General features: G+C 41.8%; 1 protein-coding gene across 1 annotated transcript; it reads right to left on the reverse strand.

The window, feature by feature from the left end:
* Positions 1 to 1,810: 1,810 nt before the first annotated feature.
* Positions 1,811 to 21,084, reverse strand: LOC102819107 (HLA class I histocompatibility antigen, Cw-17 alpha chain-like). The gene is made up of 5 exons (XM_006875673.1): positions 20,817 to 21,084; positions 20,051 to 20,314; positions 18,761 to 19,086; positions 18,542 to 18,580; positions 1,811 to 2,095 (listed from the first exon to the last, which is right to left on the reverse strand). Exons 1-5 carry the CDS (start codon positions 21,082 to 21,084, stop codon positions 1,811 to 1,813), a joined length of 1,182 nt encoding a protein of 393 aa, XP_006875735.1.
* Positions 21,085 to 23,012: the final 1,928 nt, after the last annotated feature.

The raw sequence follows: 23,012 nt of genomic DNA on the forward strand, positions 1-23,012 counted from the left end.
AATATTGCAAATCGAGGCTTGGTTTTTTTTTTCTTTAGTTCTTTCATCTTGAGAAATACTGAGCATGTTTTTCCCTTTTGATTTTCTGACACTAGGTCTTTGCACATTTCATTATAATACTTTGTCTTCCCAAGCTGCCCTTTGAAATTTTCTATTCTATAAATTTTCTATATTAGCCTTAATTACTTGGTATTTGCTTTTCCCCTCTATATCTCTTATCAAGGAGACCTGATAGCATAATGGATTATGAGCTGGGCTGCTAACCAAAAGGTTAGCAGTTTGAATCTACAAGCCGCTCTGACAGAGAAAGATGAAGCTTTCTGCTCCCGTAAAGTTCTGTAGGATCAGCACTGGACTGTGAACCAAAAAGTCGACAGTTCAAACTCACCAGCTGCTCCTCGGAAATTCTGTATAGGGTTGCTTTAACAACAGCAAAGATTTATAACCTCACTATGAGTCAAAACTGACTTGGTGGCACACAACCACCACCACCACCATTATCTTTTATCACTTTCTAATGCACTGTGTAGATTTTTGTTTCCAAGGATGGTTTCAACAATACCTCCTGAACTATATGCTCTTTTTTTTTTTTTTTTTTACATTTACAAATTTTATTATTTCCCCCCAAAAAAATACATATAAATGAAAACCTACTCTTCAAATGCAGGGAGACCTTTGCCTATAATGTAGTATTACATTTACATCACAAAATATTCTCATAGGAAAATCAGTATGCAGCTCTTTTTCACAAATGTTTACATACACATACACACACATACACACACACAGAATAGCTATGTAAGTAGACAATATTTTTCTACTTACACATATTCCTCTGGTAGAAAATTAGGAAACTGGGCATTTCCTCTGCTTTCCAGTCTTGGGAAGGTAAATACAATCTCTCTGAACATTTTTCCAAAGATGAAACATGTAAAATACATAAGCTCTTTTGGACATGCTGTTATGATTGAACAAGGGCCTTGCCGCAGGAGTGGACACTTGTACTTCTCAAAACAGAAAAAAGATGAACATGTGAATAAGAATACAAAGGTGAAGAATAAGATGGTCACAATAGTTATGTACATTGTATGTCCATAGAGAAATCTGGAATCCTCACATAGAAAACAAGTCCATGACGCATTCCAGCCTACCGCGACATGTAATCAGCATCTTCTGGCCGTAGTTATGATCGTCCTGTCCAGTCACATGCTTCCGTCAGCCCCAGAAAGTTAAACAGTCTGTAATGAGGTCATGTGGTAGATGCTCCCAGCCCCCTCTCCCCCAACAAAGTGCAAAATCAACTTCTATGACTTAAGAACTCAACCAGGCCAAAGCTTCGGTATATACTGGAGGCTGTTTAGGTGGTAACCAAAGCTTCAAGGCTTTGCTCCCCAAAACAAAAACAAAACCTGGTCCACAAGACCTACCAACTATATAAATAAAGTAACTGTACAAAGAGGAACAAGCCACAATTCCTCCTTTAACCAAGGGCTTACAGTTTCCTAGGCAGCAGTTTAAAAAGCACCAACTAAAGTCATTAACACTTGTACTAAAACAACCTAACATGATGCGTTGTAAATGGTGAGAATGTTCTGAAGAAAATGACCACAGGCATGGACATGGCTGATGTGCCACAGAAAAAGTTCAATCAAATATAAATTAGTTTTCTTAAATTGGAACATAAGCTGATCAGCAACAGAAGAAAGATTTAAGGCAATAAGAGGCGTTACAGAGAGAACCAAGGCACTCTTAATCCCAAAGTCTTCCAAGAAGGAAATGGTCTCAATAGTTTGAGTCATTTCTTAGTTTTCTAGCTGTCGGATACCTCCTCTTCTTCTTCCTCCTCATCTTCTTTTCTGTCTACTTCAGAAGTGTCCAAGGCCTTATGAAGCCAGACATACTTTCTGCTATTGACCCCAGATTTAAGCACATCCTTTTCCTTCATTTCATAGTAGCACTGGAACTCAGTGTGATTGTTTAAGAAGGTCCCGATTCCTGTGCCCAGGTCAATGAGGTGGGGCTTCCCATCAGCAGAAGTGTACTCCACCAACTGACACTTGCTGCCACTCCCGGGAGGAGGGGCCTCTTCCAGAGGCTTCAGTAGAACAAGTGATAAGAGCTCAGAGTCCAAGTTCCATCCCAGTAGACAGGAATTTGATTTTGAGGCTTGCAGTATGTTTTTGGGATCTACCTAGGACCTGGAAACCGGATGTTATGACTTGGAAGCTTCCTCTTGACCTGGGCTGGAGTCATAGTCACTCAAAAATCAAACTCACTGTTGTCCAGTTGCTTGGGACTCATAGTGACCCTCTAGAACAGAGTAGAACTGCTCCATAGAGTTTCCAAAGATATAATCCTTTTTAGGGAAACAGACCTTTTTCTCCCACAGAACAGCTGGTGTACTCGAACCTTTTGGCTGAGCACTTAACCTGCGCCACCAGGTCTCCTTTACAGTCTCTCAGTGAGGAGGAAGCATTTATGTCAGTGTGGATCCGGGTAAACACTTAAGCACCCTAAGAGTCCTAGTGACTCAGTGGTTAAGCCCTTGACAACAGACCGAAAGGTTGGTAGTTTAAACCTACCCTGGGAGAAAGATGTGGCAGTCAGCTTCCATGAAACTTTACAGCCTTGGAAACCCTATGGGGCAGTTCTGCTGTGTTCTGTAGGCAGTGTCAGATTCCCCACTAAGCAAGATGAATAGTCTTACTTGTGCTTACTTAGTAATCTGTAGTGAACAAGTTCACATGTTTTTCACCACATCAAAAGATTCTGCTTCTAGGTATGACTGGCGTCTGTCTTGATCTTAACCCCACAGCATCTTCCTACAGAATCAAAGCTTTTTTTCAAATATACAATCCCTGACAGGGACACAGTAAGTAAGCCAAGTAAGTAAGCACAACTATGTCCAAGTGACCTATGCGTTGCAATTGACTTGAAGGTTTTTGGGTACTTAGCATTCTGAACCTAACCCAGAGCTGGGGCGCCCTCTTGTGTGCCTACTGGTGAGAACCCAGAAAACCCTGGAGAGGAGTCCTGCATCATACCTGAGAAGACAGGAAAAGGGAGCTCAGGTCTTCACTCCTCAGCCCTGTGGCCACGCAGGGACACTGGCGCTCTGCTCTCTGGGATTCTGACTGGCAGCTGGGGAAAGGAAGAGGTGTGGTCTTATTGGGGCAGAGGAAACTAATTGAGGAGGTATCCCTGGACACCACAGGGGTCAGGCTTGGGGATGTGTAAGGGAAATAGAAGAAGAATTGGAAGAAAGGAGAGCTCAGGAGGCCTGCACCCTATCTGTGGTTCCATTTGCTCTCTGTAATCCCTCTGTCAAACTCCTTTTGTGTGTGTGATTTGGGTGACAGTTTACAGAGTAAATTGACTTTCCGTTAAACAGTTAATACCCATTTTGATTTTTGACATTGACTGCAATCCCCATAATGTAGCAACACATTGCCCACTTCCTCATCCCTCTTTCCTATTCCTTCCCACCTTCTGAGCTTTATCCCTGGGCAGATGCTGCCTGTTTGATCTTGTATGGCTGACCATCTGTCAGAATCTTGATAGCTACATCCTGGGAAACTGAAAAGTAGACCCACTTTCTTTTATTCCTTATTCCTTTACAGTGCTCCTTCTTGGCAAAACGACAAAAACAACATTTACATACTTTTATATATATATGGTTTTAATTCTGGATTGAGTGAAAGTTTACAGGGCAGATCATCAGTTTTACATTCAACAAATCATACACCTTGTTTCATTACAATGATTATAAGCCCCTCCATGTACCATCAGTTAACAGTATTTCTCTCTATTCATTTTAGCTTTAAACAAACAAACAAACAAACAAAAAACCACTCAGGCGTATATAACAATTTACATCTCCAAAGGGCACATTCTACAAGTCTGCCTCCTGGCCACCAGCTCTTAGTCCCTCACTTCCCATGAATCTAGAGTCCTCAGCCGCTCCCCCTTTGCATACCCACATCTCTGCCTCCATCTCTGGCATTGCTGCTTCTCTGGATAAGGTCCCGCATTCTGCTTGTGCTCTTTTCCCTTGATGGTCCTGGGGTCCTTTGTTTCTGCTCTATTCTGGAGAATGTTCCATGTGCACTTGAAAAGAATGTGTATTGTGTAGTTGTTGGGTTGAATGCTCTGTATACATCTATAAAGTCCAGTTGGTTGATTGTGTTGTTTAGTCCTTCTGTGTCTTTGTCCAGTTTCTTTCTGGTTGTTCTATCCATTTTTGAAAGTGGTGTATTAAAGTCATCCACTATTATTGTGGATTCATCTATTTCTTTCTTCAAATCTATTAGAGTTTGTTTTATATATTTTGGCACTCTTTCATTGTGAGCATAGATATTTAATATGGTTATTTCATTTTGTTCAATTGTCCCTTTAATCATGAGATAATGTCCATCTTTATCTATTATGCTGGCTTTTGCCTTAAAGTTTATTTTATCCGAGATTAGCACTGCCACTCCTGTTCGCTTTTTATTGCAGTTAGCTTGGTATATTTTTCCCATCCTTTCACTTTTAATCTGTTTCTGTCTCTGTGTGTGAAATGCGTCTCTTGCAGACAGCATATTGAAGGATCTTGTTTTCTTATCCATTCTGCCTCCCTCCATCTCTTAACAGGTGCATTCAATCCATTTACGTTCCGTGTAATTATCGATAGGTATTGATTATTTGTTGTCATTATACTCGTTTTTTTGTGGTGTTGCTGCTTCTTTGTTCTGTTTGTCTTTCTCTGTTGAATTCATGATTTGTGTGCTCTTTCTTGTGCGTTTCCTTATAGTTTTAATGTTTTCATATTCTTCTTGGATTCTCATTCTCTTGGTATGCTGTGAAGTGTAAATTTTCTTTGAGGTTGCCTTATGGTCCATTGAATTCTCTGTCCATTTAGTGCAGTCTATTTTATCCTGTAATCTACCTGACCTTCTCATTGTCTGGATCTCTGTTCCTATGTGTTCACCTTCTTTTGCATTGTACTTGTTTTGGTCATAGACTGCCCTCCCAGAGTCTCTCAGTTTGTTCATATAGTTTTGTTTTGTTAACATTTCTTCTTTCTGTTGACTTAACTCAGGGAGGTGCTGCCACGTACATCAATCCAAAGCCTGCCCATCTTCCAATATGGAGTGTAGATCTACTTTCAGCTCATTTGCCTCAGTCACTTTATCTCATTTTTGGACAGGTGCTGATATGGTCATCTGCTTCTGTTTTTTGGGCATATTCAAGAGTTATCTGTGGCCTTAATACTTAGATGGGTGTGCATTTTGGTATTTTTTTATGCTTTCTGATTGCCTCCAGGTAGATGTGATTAGGAAATGGGCTTCTCTTTTCACTCTTCTTCCTGAGAAATTTCAAGATGTCACTGTTGATCATTGTGATGTAACTCAGGATTTAATTTTCTGCCTGTTTCCTTTTTAGTCTGCCTGTCCCACTCCACAATCCCCGTTCAGGCCTTTTTTCTAGTTATAAACAGTTCAGGACCAGCTGTGGCTGTTTGGTTCAAAGTGGAAACTATCACTTTAAATTGCAAGGAGATCTGTGCACATGCGTAGTAGAACCCTCTGGGGGTGAGGGTGGGGTGTTCACTCACTCAGGCACCCCCTTCTAGTCACCAGAATGGAGTTGTACAGATAGCGAGAGACCAGTGAAGAAACACACACAAAAAAGAATGTCCACATCTTTATCTCTGCGGTTCTTCAGGCATCCATGGCTGCTCTGATCCTTTCCCTGCTTGGTCTCACCCAAGATGGTGACTCAGGGAGCAGCTGACCATCTTGAGTTAGAAAGCAATGGATTTCTTACTTCTGCTACAAATTCCTCTAGCTGTAAGCCTTCCAATCTTCTGAATATTCTTTTATATGTGGTTCAGAGTCTGGCACCATTCCCTGAGCCTGCTTGGTCCTGTAGTCTATGTTGTTGCTGACAGAGCTCCTTACTGCACTTCCACCCAATTCACCATAGCATTTGTTCTCCTACATACTTTTTTTTTACTTCTTAAATGTTTTATTGTGAATTATGTGGTAGTTTACATGGTAGAACATTAATTTTACATTCATTCTATCGTATATCATCTCATTGCCATGGTTACAATCCCCTCCATGCATCATCAACCAACGAAAGGGTAGACTCTGCAATCCTTCCCCCGTACCTCCCAGGTCTTCAGCACACAGTCAGTCTCCCTCTCTGGATCTAAAGTCTCCAGCTGCTCCATCGCTCCACATCATCATCTCTGCCTCCATCTCAGGCATCACTGCTTCTCTGGGTAGGATCCCACTCTCCACTCTTCTCCCTTGATGGTCCTAGGGACCTCCACTCCTAGACTGAAAAGTTAATCACTCCTCTTCTTGCTATAAAACATCTACCTTTACATTTCCAACCCTCACAATCAGTCCTGATAACAATTATTCACTATTGTATCACAAGAGACTGATGCATTTCATTGCATCAGCCCCGCCTAGACAGATTGAATACTACTCACTGGAGATTCTACCTTCCTCCAGGCCCTCTGGATCTAGGTTCCCTCTTGAAAGCTTATAAGCCAGTCACTTCTTGCCTTTGTAGCCCTCCGCCCCCCATTTTGGGTAGCCAATGTCCAAGTTGCCCATCTCTGTCTACTCTGTGTGGAGGGGATGGGAATGATTCTTGCTGTAAGGATTTGTTCCCTCTTTTGAGCTACTGCTTCCATAGGTGTAGGTCAAGTTCATCAAATTGTATGAGAATACTTTTTTTTTTTTTCCTCTTTTTTTACTTCTGATTGAACTCTGATCATCCAGTCATTGAAGCCAGGATAAGTGGGTATTATTTGCAAGTGTGGGTGTTCTTATGCATATGCCCTCTCTTCTTATCAGCTGGATGCTTCACTCTCCACTCTATTCCTCTGTGGCTATGTCACTGACTCTGGGCCCAAGAGTCCCCAGGTCTTGCCACACTGCTGGTCAACCAGGTCTTCACCCAGGTTCACAGAAGTCTATTGAACTTTGTCCTACATACTTTTTAAAAGGAAGAACCTTGAGAAAGTGGTAACATGCTCATCTCTAGGAGAACTGGGCACTTGGTGTCTGGGGAGGCAGTAAGACTTGCCACTGTAAAATCTTTGGAGTCTTTTGAGTGAAGTTTTCAGAATCTAAGTTATATTAGAAAATACTTTCATTTGCAAGACCCTTTGCAGTTATTGTCTAGTGTACACAGATGTGATCATGTGATGGACCCAGATTTGGACCTCTCCTCTGTTATTCTAGAACTCTCTTTTTTGTTGTTGTTAAGTGTCATAGAGTCAGTTCCGGCTCATAGCGATCCTGTTTAGGGTTTCCAAAGAACAGCTGGTGAATTTGAACTGCCGATCTTGTGGTTCAAAGTGATTTTGTGGTCCAGTGCTTTATCCCACAGAGCTACACCAAGACTCCCACTAGGGTGTTCTAGTCTCAGGGCTTTTGCGCCTGCTGCTCCCTGTGGAACATCTGTCTCCCAGGTGGCATTTCCCTTTCTAGCATTCTCATCATTGAAAGTACTGAGAGACCCTCCCTGAATGACCCACCTGAAGTGGCCTTGCCAGCCTCTCTCTAGCCAGACACTGATTTTGCTTTTTACATCCTTTTTTAACTGGCATATTAAAAAATGTATTTATTTTATTACTTGTTTTCTGTAAAAACATTATGCTCCTTGATGTATGCACCCATTCTCCCCTTTCTCTCTTTTATCTGAGTTGTTCCTCACCTATTGACGTACGCTCACTGTCCCCTAAATTCCTATCTAGTCTTTCAAGTTGCTTTAGTCACTTTGATTCTAGATAGCTAGTTCTTAAATGTCTCAAGGCAGAGATTTTTACTAGTTAAGCTAAACTATTGTTTGGTTTTCTGAAGACTTTAGAGGTTATTTCTGGTTTACAGTTCAAAGAATATTTCAGGGCAGTTGTTTGAAGATGTGTTTATTTTAATTGTTAGCTGTCTGTGGTGCTGTAGGATAACTGGACCACAAGATCTGTTTGAATTGTAAGGTCAGTCATTTAAGTTCACCAGCTGCTCCTCGGAAACCCTATACAGAGTCACTATGAGTCAGAACTGACACAACAGCACATAACAACATCTATCCAAAATATAAGCTTTATAAGACTAAGGTTTCTCTGTTATTCATAAGGTTTTCAGTGACTAAATATTTGGAAGTAGTTTGTCACTCCTTCTTCCTAGTCTGTCTTCATCTGGAAGCTCATCTGAAACCTGTCCACCATGGGTGACCCTGCTGGTATTTAAAATGCCCATGGCATAGCTTCCAGAATCAAAGCAACTCACAAGCCACCACAGTACGACAAACTGACAGATGAGTGGTGGATAACTTCATATGCATGCGAAAGCTGTACAGTGAATAAGGAAGACCATAAAAGAATTGATGCTTTTGAGTTATGGTGTTGGAGGTGAATATTGAAAGTGCCATGGGTTTGCCAAAAGAATCAACAGATCTGTGTTGGAAGAAGTACAGCAAGAGTGCTCCTTGGAGGCCAGGATGACCAAACTTCAACTCTCATACTTTGGACATATTGTCAGGAGGGACCAGTCACTGGAGAAGGATATCATGTTTGGTAAGGTGGAGGGTCAGAGAAAACCAGGAAGACCCCCAGCGAGATGGATTGGCAAAGTGGCAGCATCAATGGGCTCAAGTGTGGCAACAATTGTGAGGTTGGCCCAGGATCGAGCAGTGTTTCATTCTGTTGTGCATAGGGTCACTATGAGTCTGTACCTACTCAATGGCACCTAACAACAACAACAACAAAGACCAAGGTTAGGAATTTTGATTGTTTACCACGGTATTTCCATTGCCTTGAATAGTACTTTTAAAGTATTTGTTTAATAGATGAATTCGTTCACATACAAACGAATACATTTACATGCATGGACTCATACATGGGTACACTGTTACAAATATTCTTAGACACACTGACAGATACTGTTTTGTTTTTTTTTTACATTGTTTTTTAAAAAGAAAATTTATTGGTAATCTTTCTTTCTTTTTTTTTTTAGTGGGAGGCATTGTTTTCAAAGAGTTGTTATACACAATACAACTGTCCTTACAGGCAGGAATGGAAAAAAAACTGACGCTCAGTGGCAGTTTTTTGTTTTTTTTTCCCTAGATATATAGAATTTTTATTTTCAGTGTGTTCCAAGTATTTTTTAATTTCCGAGATTCTTTTATTTATTTATTTATTTATTTATTGTGGTTTATAAAAACATATTAATGTCTCATAGTTCTGGTGGCTAAAAGTCCAAACCAGTTAGTTAAGCAGAGGCACTAGAGAAACATCTTCCTTAGAACTCTCAGCTTTTGGTATTTCCTGGTGCTTCTTGGCTAGTAGACGCATTGGACTGATAGTTTTTAATGTCTTTAAAATTGAGCTGGGTATCAAGTTACTTTTCTGGAATAGGCCATGGATGATAAGTCCAGCTTGGTTTTTAAACCTGTAGAAAACTCTACAGCCAGCAGTTGGTGGAAACTACAGTTTTTCTCTGCCTAGCCATAATGTTTGGGCCACTGGAAGGAGCTTGTTTGGTTTCTGCTTGTAGATTCCAAGATCTCCATCCAGTTTGATTGGTAAAACACCATTCCCAAATAAGACATCATAGTCCTCAAATGTATTAGGTTTGTCTGCAAGGTCTTCAAAAAACTCTGCAAGGGAGTCCAGCGTCTCCTCTGCCAGTCTTTCCCAGGTGGTCTTATCTATAAAGCTTACATCACCCAAAGTTCCTGTTTCCCTGAAATTCATCAAATGGACTCTCTGCTTTTTGACATTCAGGAGCTGGTTGAGCTGCAATCCCAGAGCTCAAGCACTGCCTGGAATAAGAAGCCAGGGGCCACCAGGCACCCACGTGTCCCTATTAGTTAATAATCTTATATAATTTATTCCCAATATTTGATGTTACAAATCTGAGGATCTTTGACATATGCAGCATCCTTGTATATAACTGGCACAAATTTTGAATCCTCATAATTGCTTTTGTGACTTTTTTCTGCAAAGACCTATTATATGACTTGAAGAAATACATCTAGTAAATGGAAGAATAAACTGGGACAGAAGCTGAATATTCTTATGATCTACACAAGAGGCAATTTTAAAGGGGTTCCTTGTAAGGATTTTCCATTGGCATGGGCAGGTCCTCATTGTTGGTCACCTGCTTATATCGTGAATGTATTCTGCACAGTAAGCACCAAATGGATCTTGGAATCTATAAGGGAGAGAGCAGCCATTAGCAAATGCGGCAATTTTCCAGGTCTTCTCGGCCAGTCCCTTCTGGTGCTACAAACACACATACACTTGCAGTCTAATTTTCATTCATCATTATGCTGGGAACATTCCCCATGTCATAAGATATTATTACTTTTTAAATGATTTCCAAATTATTGTGAAATATTTCAAAGATACAGAACGTTTCAAAGACTAGTACAATGGTTATCTGATATTCAGTAATTTTAAACATTATTCCATATTTTTTGTGCATATAGTATTTTTATGGAAAAAACTTGAAGGTCTCGCTAACATTTATCTCTTAAAAATGAGAACATATTTCTTCAATCCATAATATTATCAGTTCATTGAAGAAAATAGCCAATATTATACTGTCAAAGTTATGAAATTCTCTTAACTATCTTCCATAGCACCAGTTGTGAGGATAATGCAGGATTGGGCAGTGTTTTCTTCTGTTTAACATAGGGTAGCTATGAGTTGGAAGCAACTTAACAGCACCTAACAGTATCTGGTGTGACACTGTAGGATCAACACTCGTTAACAATCTTCTAACTGTAAGATTGGCAATTCAAATCCACCAGCTGCTTCTTGGAAACCCTGTACAGGCTTGCTGTGAGTCAGAACTGACTGGATAACAACAACCATTATCCTCCAAATGTCTTTCTTATCAGTTTTGTTGGAGAAAAACCTCACAACATTTAAGTGTCCATAACAACATTCAGTAGTGTGGATATGCACAAAGGGACTATTGGACTAAGCACACAGCTCTCCTAGGTCTTCTGTCCTCTCATCAAGGCAGAGAAGGGGCCTCTGTGTCAGGGGGCATACATGGTCTAGAAGTCTCCCCTATGACAGTAGGCTACTTGAGACCTGGTGGAGCATACTCCACTCTCATAGGGGTTAATAGTGAATCTGAACACTTTTAAGACCCTTCTGTCCCAGGCATTCCACCCCAAAATTTAAGAGTCCACACACTAGAACTGGAAAAAATGACAAGATGATTTAGAACCAGAAGAAACAATAGGTGGTAAAAAGAAGCTCATATAACTTCACTATTAGAATTACAAGACAGTAAAAATCATAAACATGATAATTATGTATAAAGGAAAAAATGACAAGCTTAGAAATATCTGTAGAATATAGAAAACCACACACACCAGGAAGTAACTTCTCCCACTCCCAATTTAGTCCTGGTTACTTCATCATGGCCCAAAGCAAAAGTCCATATGCATTGTGTTTTTCATTCAAATCGTTATATTTTTAATTTCTAAAAATTTTGTTTCTTTTGCAAAATTGGGAGTGGGAGAAGTTACTTCCTGGTGTAGGACAAAGATTTCTTAGACCATTCTTCTTCTTCTAAGGAGTTGCTCAATTAGACACTACCGACTGCTCTGAAAGGGATCACATTAGAGGCCCATAGCAAGTATTCAACAAATAAGCACTAATTCTGTCTATGTGCCATGGTAGACAAGGGACATCATTATGAGTCAGAGTGGTTCTCAAGAAGACTTTGAATAGATCATGTTATTGAAGTTTTCAGAGAGGAGAATGCATTTAAACAGTTGTTGTTGATGTTAAGTGCATCGGAATCAGTGGTGTATTAGAGAGTGTGAAGCAGTGCATGCACACTCCTGTGTGTGTGTGCCTGTGTTTGTCTGTTCTGAGGCTGAACTTCTCATCATCTTCTGGTTAGAAGTCACTGTGGAAAAGCCATGATAGGCCCAGAGCACTGAGCTCTGGATAGAATGTAAAAAGGAACTTTACAGAGGAAGCAGGGTAACTGCTGTTACATGGAGGGGATTGAAATCATTGAGATAAAATAAAATGTATGATTTGTTGAGTGTCAAACTGATAATCTTGTCTATAAATATTCACTCAAATCACAATACAAAGTTTTTTTAAAAAAAGAATAAATCTAACCAGAGAAACAATAGACCTATACACAAAGAATATTATAAACACTACACTACTATATGAAATCAAAAGAGATTTACAAAACTGGAACTTGCTTGTCATTAGGAAATCTTAACACTACCCAAAGCAATCTATAGATATAATGCAATCCCAATCCAGGTTCCAACATTCTTTAACAAGATGGAAAAATCTAATCACTAACTTTATAAAAACAAAAGAGAACCCAGATAAGCAAAACTTTACTAAAAAACAAACAAGCTAGGAGGCCTTTCAATTCCTGATCTCAAAACTTACTACACAGTCTCAGGAATCCAAACAGCCTGGTACTGGTACAACAAAAGAAAAATAGATCAATGGAGTAGAATTGAGAATCCAAAAGTAAATCCATCCACCTATACTTGGTTGATCTTTAACAAAGAACCAAAACACATTAAATGGAGAAAAGATGGTCTCTTCAATAAATAGTGCTGGCAAAACTGAAAATCCATTTGCAGAAAAATGAAAAAAGACCCATATATCACACCATATACAAAAATTAACGTGGATTAAAGACCTAAATATAGAGCCTAGAACGACAAAGGTCATCAGTGCAAAAAACAGGGAAGACCTTAGAGCCTCTGATATATGGCATAAATGCACTATCAAACATAACTGAAAACACTTTACAGAAGACAAAATGAATAGAGAGAAATACTGTTAACTGATGGTACATGGAGGGGATTATAATCATTGTAATGAAACAAAGTATATGATTGATGGGATGTGAAGCTGATGATCTGCCTTGTAAACTTTCACTCAATTCACAATAAAAGCTTTAAGAAAAAAAGACATGCCTGAGATTTCCTAAGAATTAGACACTATTTGCATCAAATGATTTCATCAAAATAATAATAAGAGAACACACAGACTGGGAAAAAAATTTTGGCAGTGACATATCAGACAAGGTTACTGTTTAAAATTTATAGAACATTTCAACACTTGAATAAGAAGACAAATAATCCAATTTAAAAGGGGCAGAGGACATGAACTTCACCAAAGAAGACATTGAGGTGGTGATAAGTCATTGTTAAGTGCCGTCGAGTTGTTTCCAACCCATAGTGACCCTGTATAGGGTTTCCAAGTAGCAGCTGGTGAGCTTGAACCACCAACCTTGCAGTTCAAACTGACTTTGCAGTCTGATGCATTAGCCCACAGTGCCACACCAGGACTGATGCAAATCAAAACAACAATGAGAAATCATCTTACTCCAGCATTAGCAGCAGAGTTAAAACAACAACAGAAAACAACAAATGATGGAGAGGGTGTGGATAGTAGAGGACCTGAGTCCTGGTGTGGCATTGTGGGTTAATGTGCTGGACTGCATGGTCAGTTTGAATGGGAAGACTGGCAGTTCAAGCTCACCAACTGCTCCTTGGAAACCTTGTACAGAGTTGCTGAGTTGGAACTGACTCTATGACATTTAACAACAGTCCTACGGATAGTGGGACTGTAAAATGGTGCAACCATTGTAGAAAATGATATGACACTCTCTCAGAAGGTTGAAAATAGAATACCAAATGACCTAGTAATCTCTCTATTTGGTATATATCTTCAAGAAATAAGAGTCTTACCCCCTTCCAAGACTGAGACTCAATGGGAATACACGAGCAGACACGTGCTCTGACCGGTGACTATGTTGGTCACCGATAAGGGGAAATGAGGGAAAAACAGCAATGAAGCGGCGAGCTAAGCCCTACAATGTTCATTAGACTTCTGTGAATCCAGGTCAAGACCTGGTTGGCCAGCAGTGTGGCAAGACCCGGGGACTCCTAGGCCCAGAGTCAATGACATGGCCACAGAGGACTAGAGTGGAGAGTGAAGCGTCCAGCTGATAAAAGGAGAGGTCATATGCACAAGAGCACCCACATTTACAGATAATATCCACTTGACCTGGCTTCAATGACTGGATGATCAGAGCTCAACTACAAGAAGAAAGAAGAGGAATCTGATACAATTTGATGAACTTGACCTACACCTATGGATGCATTTGCTCAAAACAGGGAACAAATCTTTACAGCGAGGATCATTCCCACCCCCTCAATACACAGGGTAGACAGGGATGGGCAACTTGGACATTGACTACCCAAAATGGGGGGGAGGGGCACAAAGGCAAGAAGTGATTGGCTTACAAGCTTCAAGAGGGAGCCTAGATCCAGAAGGCTTGGAGGAGGGTAGACTCTCAACTTAGTAATAGCCAATCAATCTGGGCGGGGCTGATGATTGGAGATGTGGATAGCACTCATGTGGTACAATAGTGAATAATTACTATCAGGACTGACTGTGATGGTTGGCAATGTAAAGGTGGACATTTTGTAGTAAAATGAGGGGAGTGGTTGAGTTTACAGTCCAGGAGCGGAGGTCCTTGGGAACATCAAGGAAGAAGAGTGGAGTGCAGGACCCTACCTAGAGAGACAATGACGCCAGAGATGGAGGCAGAGATGATGACGTGGAGAGATGGAGTGGCTGGGGACTTTAGACACAGAGAGGGAGAGGGGTTGTGTGCTGACGACCAGGGGACAGGCTTGCATGGTGTAACATTTGGTTGCTTGATGATGCATGGAGGGGATTGTAATGTAACGCATGGAGGGCAATGTAATGATATACAATAGGATGAATGTGAAGTTAATGTTCTCCCATGTAAACTATCACATAATTCACAATAAAGCATTAAGAAAGAAAGAAAGAAGAGTCTTGACACAAATAGAGATTTGCACATCCATGTTCATTGCAGCATTATTCATAATAGCAAAAAGATGGAAACAGTCTCAATGCCCAACAGCAGAGGAATGGTTGAACAAGCTGGGGTATGTACGCATAATGAAATATTATGCAACATTGAAGAATAACGATGAATCTGCAAAACATCACAAAATGGAGGAAACTAGAGGGCATTGTTTTTTTTTTTTTAAGTGCCATGGAGTTGGTTCTGGCTCATAGTGACCCTGTCTAGGGTTTCCAAGGAGCAGCGGGTGGGTTTAAGCCACTGATCTGTGGTTAGCAGTCCAGTGCTATCCTACAGTGCCACACCAGGGCCTTGGCCTATTGTTGTTGTTGTGAAGTGCCGTCGAGTCGGTTCCGACCCATAGCGACGCTGTATAGGGTTACTGAGGAGCAGTTGGTGAGCTTGAACCACCGAACTTGCAGTTCAAACGGCTTTGCTGTCTGGCGCATTAACCCATAGTTACACCAGGGCCTTGGCCTATAGGAACTCCGTTTAGGGCTGGAAATGATGCTACCTCATCCCGCTGCCAATCACCATGTGAGCTTCTTGATTAACAGGAGCACCCCCAGAGTTTTCTTCTGAGTCCACTTGCACTGTTTTTTTCTCTTTTTGTTGTTTTTCTTTGTTTCCTTCTTCTTCCTTTCCTTTTTATCATTAACAGGAGCACCCTCAGAGTTTTCTTCTGAGTCCACTTGCACTATTTTTTTCTCTTTTTGTTGTATTTCTTTGTTTGCTTCTCTCCCTTTCCTTTTTATCATTTCTACCTCTAGAGTCCTGGTGTAGCTCAAAGCTGTTTGAGCTGCAAGGTCAGCGGTTCAAGCTCACCAGCTGCTCCCCAGAAACCCTATACAGGGTCGCTATGGGTTGGAACCGACTCGACGGCACTTCACAACAAGCTTTATTTCATTTTTCCTCTTTTCTTGCTTCTCTTTTCCCACCTCTTCCTCTTCTGCTTTTTTTCTCTTGATCTTTCTTTGTTACTCTCTAGTCTCTTTGTCTTTTCATCTCTCTCCCTGGTTTTGTCTAGTGGTTTCTTGTTTTTTTCCCCTATTTTTCTATAACTCTATTTTACTCTTCTTAGATATTATATTATTTTGTTGTTGCTGCCTGTTTTTTTAATTTAAAATTTCTCCTTTATATTTTCTTTTTTCACTACTGTTGGTGTGGATGATTTGCTTGTGTGTGTTTGTGTCTGTTCTCTTTCTGCCCCACCCAAAAGGAGACAGAATTTGTGCCCACGCAGTCCAGACAGACACAACCGTACCCACTGTAGCTCTTCTATGAATTGTTCACTGGGTAGAGTGTAGAAACATGTTAACTCGGGTGCAGGGAAGGCAGTTAAAAAGCGAAAGGAGGAGAAAATAAAAGAAAAACAGGAAGTTTTTTTTGGGGGTGTATGTATATATGTACTTAACAACAACAACAATGTATAGATGCATATATATACATATAGTTATATATATATACTGGAGGGAAGTAAATATATGCTTATTTTCTCACTAGGACAAATGAGAACAAATTTTAAAAGGGAAAATAAAGAAGGGTAAAAGAGAGAGAAAGAGAAAGATTTGGAAATGGATAATGGTGATGGCTGTGCAATATGAGGAATCAAAAAACCCCTATTATCCAAAGGCTACTGAGATTACAACAATCCCTAGTGGTACAGTGAGTTAAGCATAACATATCTTCAGCCAAAACAAGGCCAGAGGCTAACTGTGGAACAGACCGTCAATTATTCATATGCAAGTTCAGGTTGAAGCAGAAGAAAATCAAAGCAAATCTATGAGAGTCAAAATACTACATTGAGTATATCCCACCTAAATTTAGAGACCACCTCAAGAACAGATTTGACACAATGAATACTGATGAACAAAAATCAGAGGAGTTGTAGGATGACATTAAGAATATCATTCATGAAGAAAGCAAAAGGTCATTAAAAAGACAGGAAAGAAAGAAAAAAACAAAGTGGTTGTCAGAAGAGACTCTGAAACTTGCTCTTGAATATAGAGTACCTAAAGCAAATGAAAGAAATAATGAAGAAAAGAGTTAAACAGAAAATTTCAAAGGGCAGTTTCAGGACACAAAGTAAAGTACTATAATGAAATGTGCGAAGACCTGGAGTCAGAGAACCAAAAGGAAAGAATGTGCTCAGGATCTTGCAAGCTGAAAGAACTGAAGAAAAAAAATTCAAGCTTCCACGTGCAAAATATTGAACAACGTAAGAAGCATGAAAAGAAGATGAAAGCAGTACTTAGTCACTGTGCCATAAAGAATTGGTTGATGTGTAGTCATTTCAGGAAGTAGCATATGATCAAGAACTGATAATACTGAAGGAAGAAGTCCAAGCTGCACTGAAGGCATTAGGAAAAAACAAAGCTCCCGGAATTGACAGAATACTAATTGAAATGTATCAACAAACTGATGCAGCACTGGAAACACTCACTTGTCTATGCCAAGAAATTTGGAAGACAGTTACCTGGCCAACTGACAGAAAGAGATCCATATTTGTGACTATTCCAAAGAAAGGTAACCCAAAAGAATAAGAAAATCATTGAACAATATCATTTAATATCAAATGCAAGCAAAATTTTGATGAAGATGATTCAAAAGTGTTTTCTGCAATGTATCAACAGGGAACTGCCATAGATTCAAACTGGACTAAAAAAGAACATGGAACTAGGAATATTATTTCTGAAGGTCAGCTGGATCTTGGCTGAAAGCAGAGAATATCAGAAAGCTGTTTACTTGTGTTTTATTGACTATGCAAAAACATTTGATTGTGTAGATCATAAAAAATTATAGATAATAATTCTAGAACAATTCCAGAACACTTGATTGTGCTCATGAGAAACATGTACATAAAACCGGGGGCAGTTGTTTGAACAGAGCAAGGGGGATATTGTGTGGTTTAAAATCAATAAAAGCTCAAAGAAAACAAGTTCTTCTGACTTTAATGCTACAACATAATTTAGTGCCTAAATCCTTTAAGGGACTCCTGGTGTGGTGCTGTAGGATAAGCACTGGACTGTGAACCACAAGATCAGCAGTTCAAACTCATCAGCCACTCTTCGGAAACCTTATGCAGTGTCGCTGTGAGTTGGAATCGACTTGACGCCATTTAACAAAAAAGCCTTTAAGAACTAAACTAAATAATCGTTGGTTATTTCCCCTTGAGTCCTTTGACACTTTCTAGAAATCATTTATTTCAAGTGTCTAGGTATGAATGTGAGACTATCTTTAATATCATTCCTTGCTATTTAGACATGAATAGATATATATATTTTTCAGCTTCATAGAGTCTCCAGATCTGGGGTTTGTGAACAACTCAATGTATTTTAGATCACAAACATTGGCCAGCAATGTAAGAAGAACCAGGCAGACAGAGGGAAGAAACACCTTTGTTTTTCTTTCACTTGAAATATCTCCCAGTTTCTGCTGCTCTTCCCACATCACTGGGCGGAGGAGAAAGATGGCTCCTTTGGGCTGTGTGAGAGAAATGATGAGACAGAACATTCTTCTTGGTCACTTCACTTAACCTTTCAACTTCTGCCCTGTGCCTGTTCTCCTTCTCCAACCCTTCATCCATGAATCTTTTCCTTCTTTGAACTTCAGCTAGGGCCCAGACTCACCTCGAGCTGGCTCATCAGTGGGAAATGAGCCAATGCTCCCTGGAAAGTAGAAGAGAGAGTCAGAGTCTGGGGTTGTGGCAGAAGGTACAGGGGAATGAAGGAGGTTGGGGAAAGAAGGACTTCCAAAGGAGGGCTGAAATGTGAGTGGCCAGAGAGCAACTGAGGACATTCCTAAAAATCTCCATTTAGGAGAAAAGAAAGGAAGTTGAATAGAAGGGCAAAGTATGGGCAGGATTTGGATTCACCAGTCTCATTTCTGGTCCTCTGACTCCAAGCCACGCTGATAGGCCTCTTCAGGGCCGTGTGTTCCACTAAGCATGTGTATCTCAGCTCCTCTTCAGGGAGGATTCCCACAACTGCCCAGCTCTGGTAGGTCTTGTTGCCCCCAGGTCGGGTCCCCTTGAGTCCTGAATCCAGGGTCAGCTCCTTCCCATCTTGCAGCCAGGTCAGTGTGATATTGGCAGGTGAAAAGCCAAATGCTCTGCATCGCAGGGTGCGGCTGCCCTCAGGATCTTCCTGTTGGGTCACCACAACCCTGGGGGCCACTGGATCCAAGAAAGACACAGACACAGGGTCGGGGTGGGACCCCATGTCAGCTTCTTTCCTTCCAGCCTCCTCCACATACCAGCATGTTCCCTATCTTTCAATCCTTGGGTCATCAGGAAACCCCAGGCAGTAGTAATGTAGCAGGATATAGAAAAGCAAGTCTCTGCAACTACCTGCAGAAAGGCTTAGCAGCTTAGCGACCGTCCATGCACCTCCATTCCCGCCTGGCATCTTCAGTGCTAATCACAGTGCAGAGCCCCGGGCACTGGGTGATCCCTAAAAGTTCTTCCCCTAGTTACCAACACTGCCCAGCTCCTCATCTTCTTCAACACATTATTCAAATGTCACCTACTTGATCCCCCTACTACAAACTGCCAGCTGTTCCCCTAAACTTCCCTTTTTCATTCTATTTCCCACTCCACTATACATATTATGAAAAACACTGGTGGTGCTGAGGGTTAGATATTGGGCTGCTAACTGCAAGGCTGGAGGTTCAAACCCACCAGCATCTGGAGAAAGAGGAGAGTGTCTGTTCTGGAAAAGATTTATAGTTTCGGAAACCTTATATAGGGTTGCTATGAGTCAAAAATGGCAATGGGTTTCTGTACTGTGTTAAAAGGGAGTCACTGATGGCACAGTGAGTAAAAGCGCTTTGCTGCTAACTAACCGACCTTTGAAACCCACCATCAGCAGAAAGATGCAATAATAGTCGGCTTCTGAAAAGATTTACCGTCTCAGAAGGCAGTTCTTCTCTGTAATATATGGTTGTTATGAGTCGGAATTGGCTAAATTAGGCAATAAGCTTTGTTGGTTATATCTTGTAATGCTTTCTAATGGACCATATTATCAACTGAATCCAGAGACCTAAACTCTTTTAGCTCTGGATCTGGGACTGGAAAGGGCTGGGGGTGGGAGAACTTGCCCACTGTGTGATTCAGGAATGATGCTTTGTAGGTTCCTTACCAACTGGTGCTGGGCCCCCAAGTCCCGCAGCCAGTAGGCTCCGCAACGCCGCGACGCACTCGTGGTCCAACCAGGCGCGCACTGCTGATAGGCGGCGCCCGACCACTAGCTGCCTCCGCCGTCTCTCGGGCTCGGGGAGTGTCGCGCCCCAGGCCCAGGTCGCTGGATCATAAGCGGTGAAGTCCTCCCCGTCGTAGCTGTAGCGCCAGAACCTACCGCTGTTGCTTAGCTCACAGCCGTGGCTCAACTGCAGGGTATGGGGCCCTAGGGAGAGCGCCCCTGGCCCGCGATCCCCAAACCCCTAGGTTAGTTGTCAGGAAAGAAATGAGATGTGAGGTCAAGCAACAGAAGCCCTAAGTGCAGGGTTGGGGCAGCAGGGAGTGGGAACGAAGTCTTGGAGGCCCGGGTTGTCAAAGATAGAAAGAGGCAGGGTTTCTGGGTCCTAGGAGCTTCGGTGAGCAGTGGTTACGAGTCGGGCTCCTAATCTCACGGTCAGTAGTTAGAAACTACCAGCGGTTCCTCAGGACAAAGATGAGGCTTTCGGCTCCCGTAAAGATATACAAGCTCGGAAACTCTATGCAGGGTAGCTATGAGTCGGAACCGACTCCACCGCACACCACTACCACCATCACCAGGCTCTCAGAGGGTGCGGGGCGGCTCGCAGGGCCCAGGAGATTGAAAGGAGGAACGTGGGAATTGAGGACGGGAAACAACCTGCCCTTGGGATCCAGGAGGATGAGGGTCGGATGCCTGAGTCAAGACTCACCGATGAGCTCATTGTAGCCCATGATGGTCTTCAGACCCCAAGCTACTTCCTGCGCTCGACCTTCCAGGAACGCGGTCTCCTTGGCTGCCAGCAGCGGGAGCAGTTCCCCACCCCTGGACTTGGCGCTGCGGCTCTCGCTGTCGTAGGCGACGAAGAGTTGGCCGTCCAGGTAGCCGAGGGCTGTAACTGCAGGCTGCCCAAGGCTGGACTCGGTCACAGCAGTGAAATCGTACCTCAAGGAGTGCGACACTGAAATATCCAGGGCCATTTTCTTAACACCGGACGTTAGCTATTGTTTCCTGGTACCCAGGAAAGCCCCTGTTTCTGTCCCTAAACACTTAAAACACACTGAACTTCTAACCAGACCCATCCCAGTTCTTTTGCCTCCCAGGTTCCTTCGACTTCCCTCTTCCCCTCCCTCCTTTCCCCTTGTATCCCATTTCTCTTCTTTTAACTTCTCTGGAGTTCCCCTCCTTCCTGTACTTGTTGCTCCAGATTTTTCTGCCACCCAGGTCCTAGGGTTGGAGACTCACAGGGCTGATTCCTGGGATGAGGGGCCTCCACCCCCAAAAGCAGCAGCAGGAGCAAGGGATAGGATCCAACAGTACAAGACCCCATCAGGCCAGGCTGAGGGACAAGGTCTGGGGTGCTAAATGTTTGGGGGCAGGTCAACCCTAGACCTGAACCCCATCTGTTACAATCTGGAAGTCTCTTTTTGCCCTGAGGCCAATGTCCAGAGTCACTCACTCAGTTGTGGAGGAAATGTCAACATCAGTGTGGATTTTGGAAAGCTGACCAGGACCTGAATCTGACCTGTGACCAGTGAGTCCTTTTATGTGTAGTTGCTGGGAGCATAGGGAGAGGGGATATTTTTCCTGAAGTGGGTAAAGGGGAGCTCAGAACATCTAACTTCAGCCCTGTGGCCTAGGCAGAAGCCCGCTGCTCTGTTAATTCTGTCTGAGCCGCACAGGAGGATTTGGGACTGTGGTCTGAGTGGGGTAGCTGTGGCTGACCAGGAAGCTAGATATCCTTGGGAGGATGAAGATGACTTCTGGGCAGCCCAGGGTTAGCCTTTCTGGTTCTGAAAAAAATTGAGAACAATAGCAGGATGACAAAGTCTGACTCTCACATTCTTACTACAAATATGGTTCACATAGAATGCATTCAGAATGAGAAAGTTCAAGGTTAAATTAACTCTGATTTGGGCACACTCAACTTTGATATGTTAACAAAAATTTAACTCTGGCATTTACAGAAAGTTGAACTATTATAGCAAGTTCCAAAAGAATTATTATTGCATTTCTGATGAAATTGCAAATTTATATCACTGGCTGTGTTTTTGAAATGAAATAGATTGAGAAATTCTGGAAATTCCCAAGTCCCATTTCATACCAGCAACTTGAACCTAGAGAACAAAAATCAAAGAACATGCAAGAGGAATCTGGAAAATTGTGCCTTCAAATCCAGAAGGGCATAAAGTCTGGGCACTGTTTCCATTCTGTTTGCTTTCAGCAAGTTAACCATGTCCTCCCTTGGAGACCTCAGTTCCACACAACTTTTCACTGCTCCAAATCAGAAGCATTTGATTTCCCTATTCTAAGTTTTCACAGATTTCTTTCCTTTTTTGCTGCTGTGCTAACAATAATACAATTTAAAGGGAAGAGCCTCTAAAAGGAGGTTGTTGTTGTTAAGTGCCGTCGAGTCGGTTCCGATCCATAGCGACCCTGTACAGGGTTTCTGAGGCTGTAAATCTTTATGGGAGCAGAAAGCCTCATCTTTCTCCTGCGGAGTGGCTGGTAGTTTCAAACTGCTAACCTTAAGGTTCTCAGCCCGATTCAAGGATCTGGTGTAAATGAAAAAAACTAGAGGGGAATTTTTAAATACCTGACCTTTGTCATACCTCCTCTATATACATACATCCACCAGAAGAGGGTGGAAGTCTTACAGTTTCAAGGTGTTTGAGCACAACCTCTGATGAAACATTGGTTGAAAACTAAGCTCTGGAGAAACAGGGGTCACCTCTTGGAAGCCAGGCTTAACGGTAAAAACAAGAACAACATAAAAAACAAACAGACTGAGTGACCACAGACTGTGGGGAAACATGGTCCACATTTTTACTGCATGCAAATTAGCAAACAAACAAAAAAGGCAACACCTGGATTCCTGGTGTGGCGCTGTGGGTTAATGTGCCAGACT

This window comes from Chrysochloris asiatica, unplaced genomic scaffold (genome assembly GCF_000296735.1).
Source record: "Chrysochloris asiatica unplaced genomic scaffold, ChrAsi1.0 scaffold00333, whole genome shotgun sequence".
NCBI lineage: Eukaryota > Metazoa > Chordata > Mammalia > Afrosoricida > Chrysochloridae > Chrysochloris > Chrysochloris asiatica.

What these genes read in the sequence shown, in the direction of transcription:
- LOC102819107 (XM_006875673.1), bottom strand. Translation starts at nt 21,084, where the DNA reads ATGGCCCTGGATATTTCAGTGTCGCACTCCTTGAGGTACGATTTCACT. An exon ending in GGGCTACAATGAGCTCATCG is followed by an intron (nt 20,315 to 20,816) that starts GTGAGTCTTGAC and finishes CGCTCTCCCTAG; the next exon opens with GGCCCCATACCCTGCAGTTG. An exon ending in CCAAATCCTGCCCATACTTT is followed by an intron (nt 18,581 to 18,760) that starts GCCCTTCTATTC and finishes TCTACTTTCCAG; the next exon opens with GGAGCATTGGCTCATTTCCC.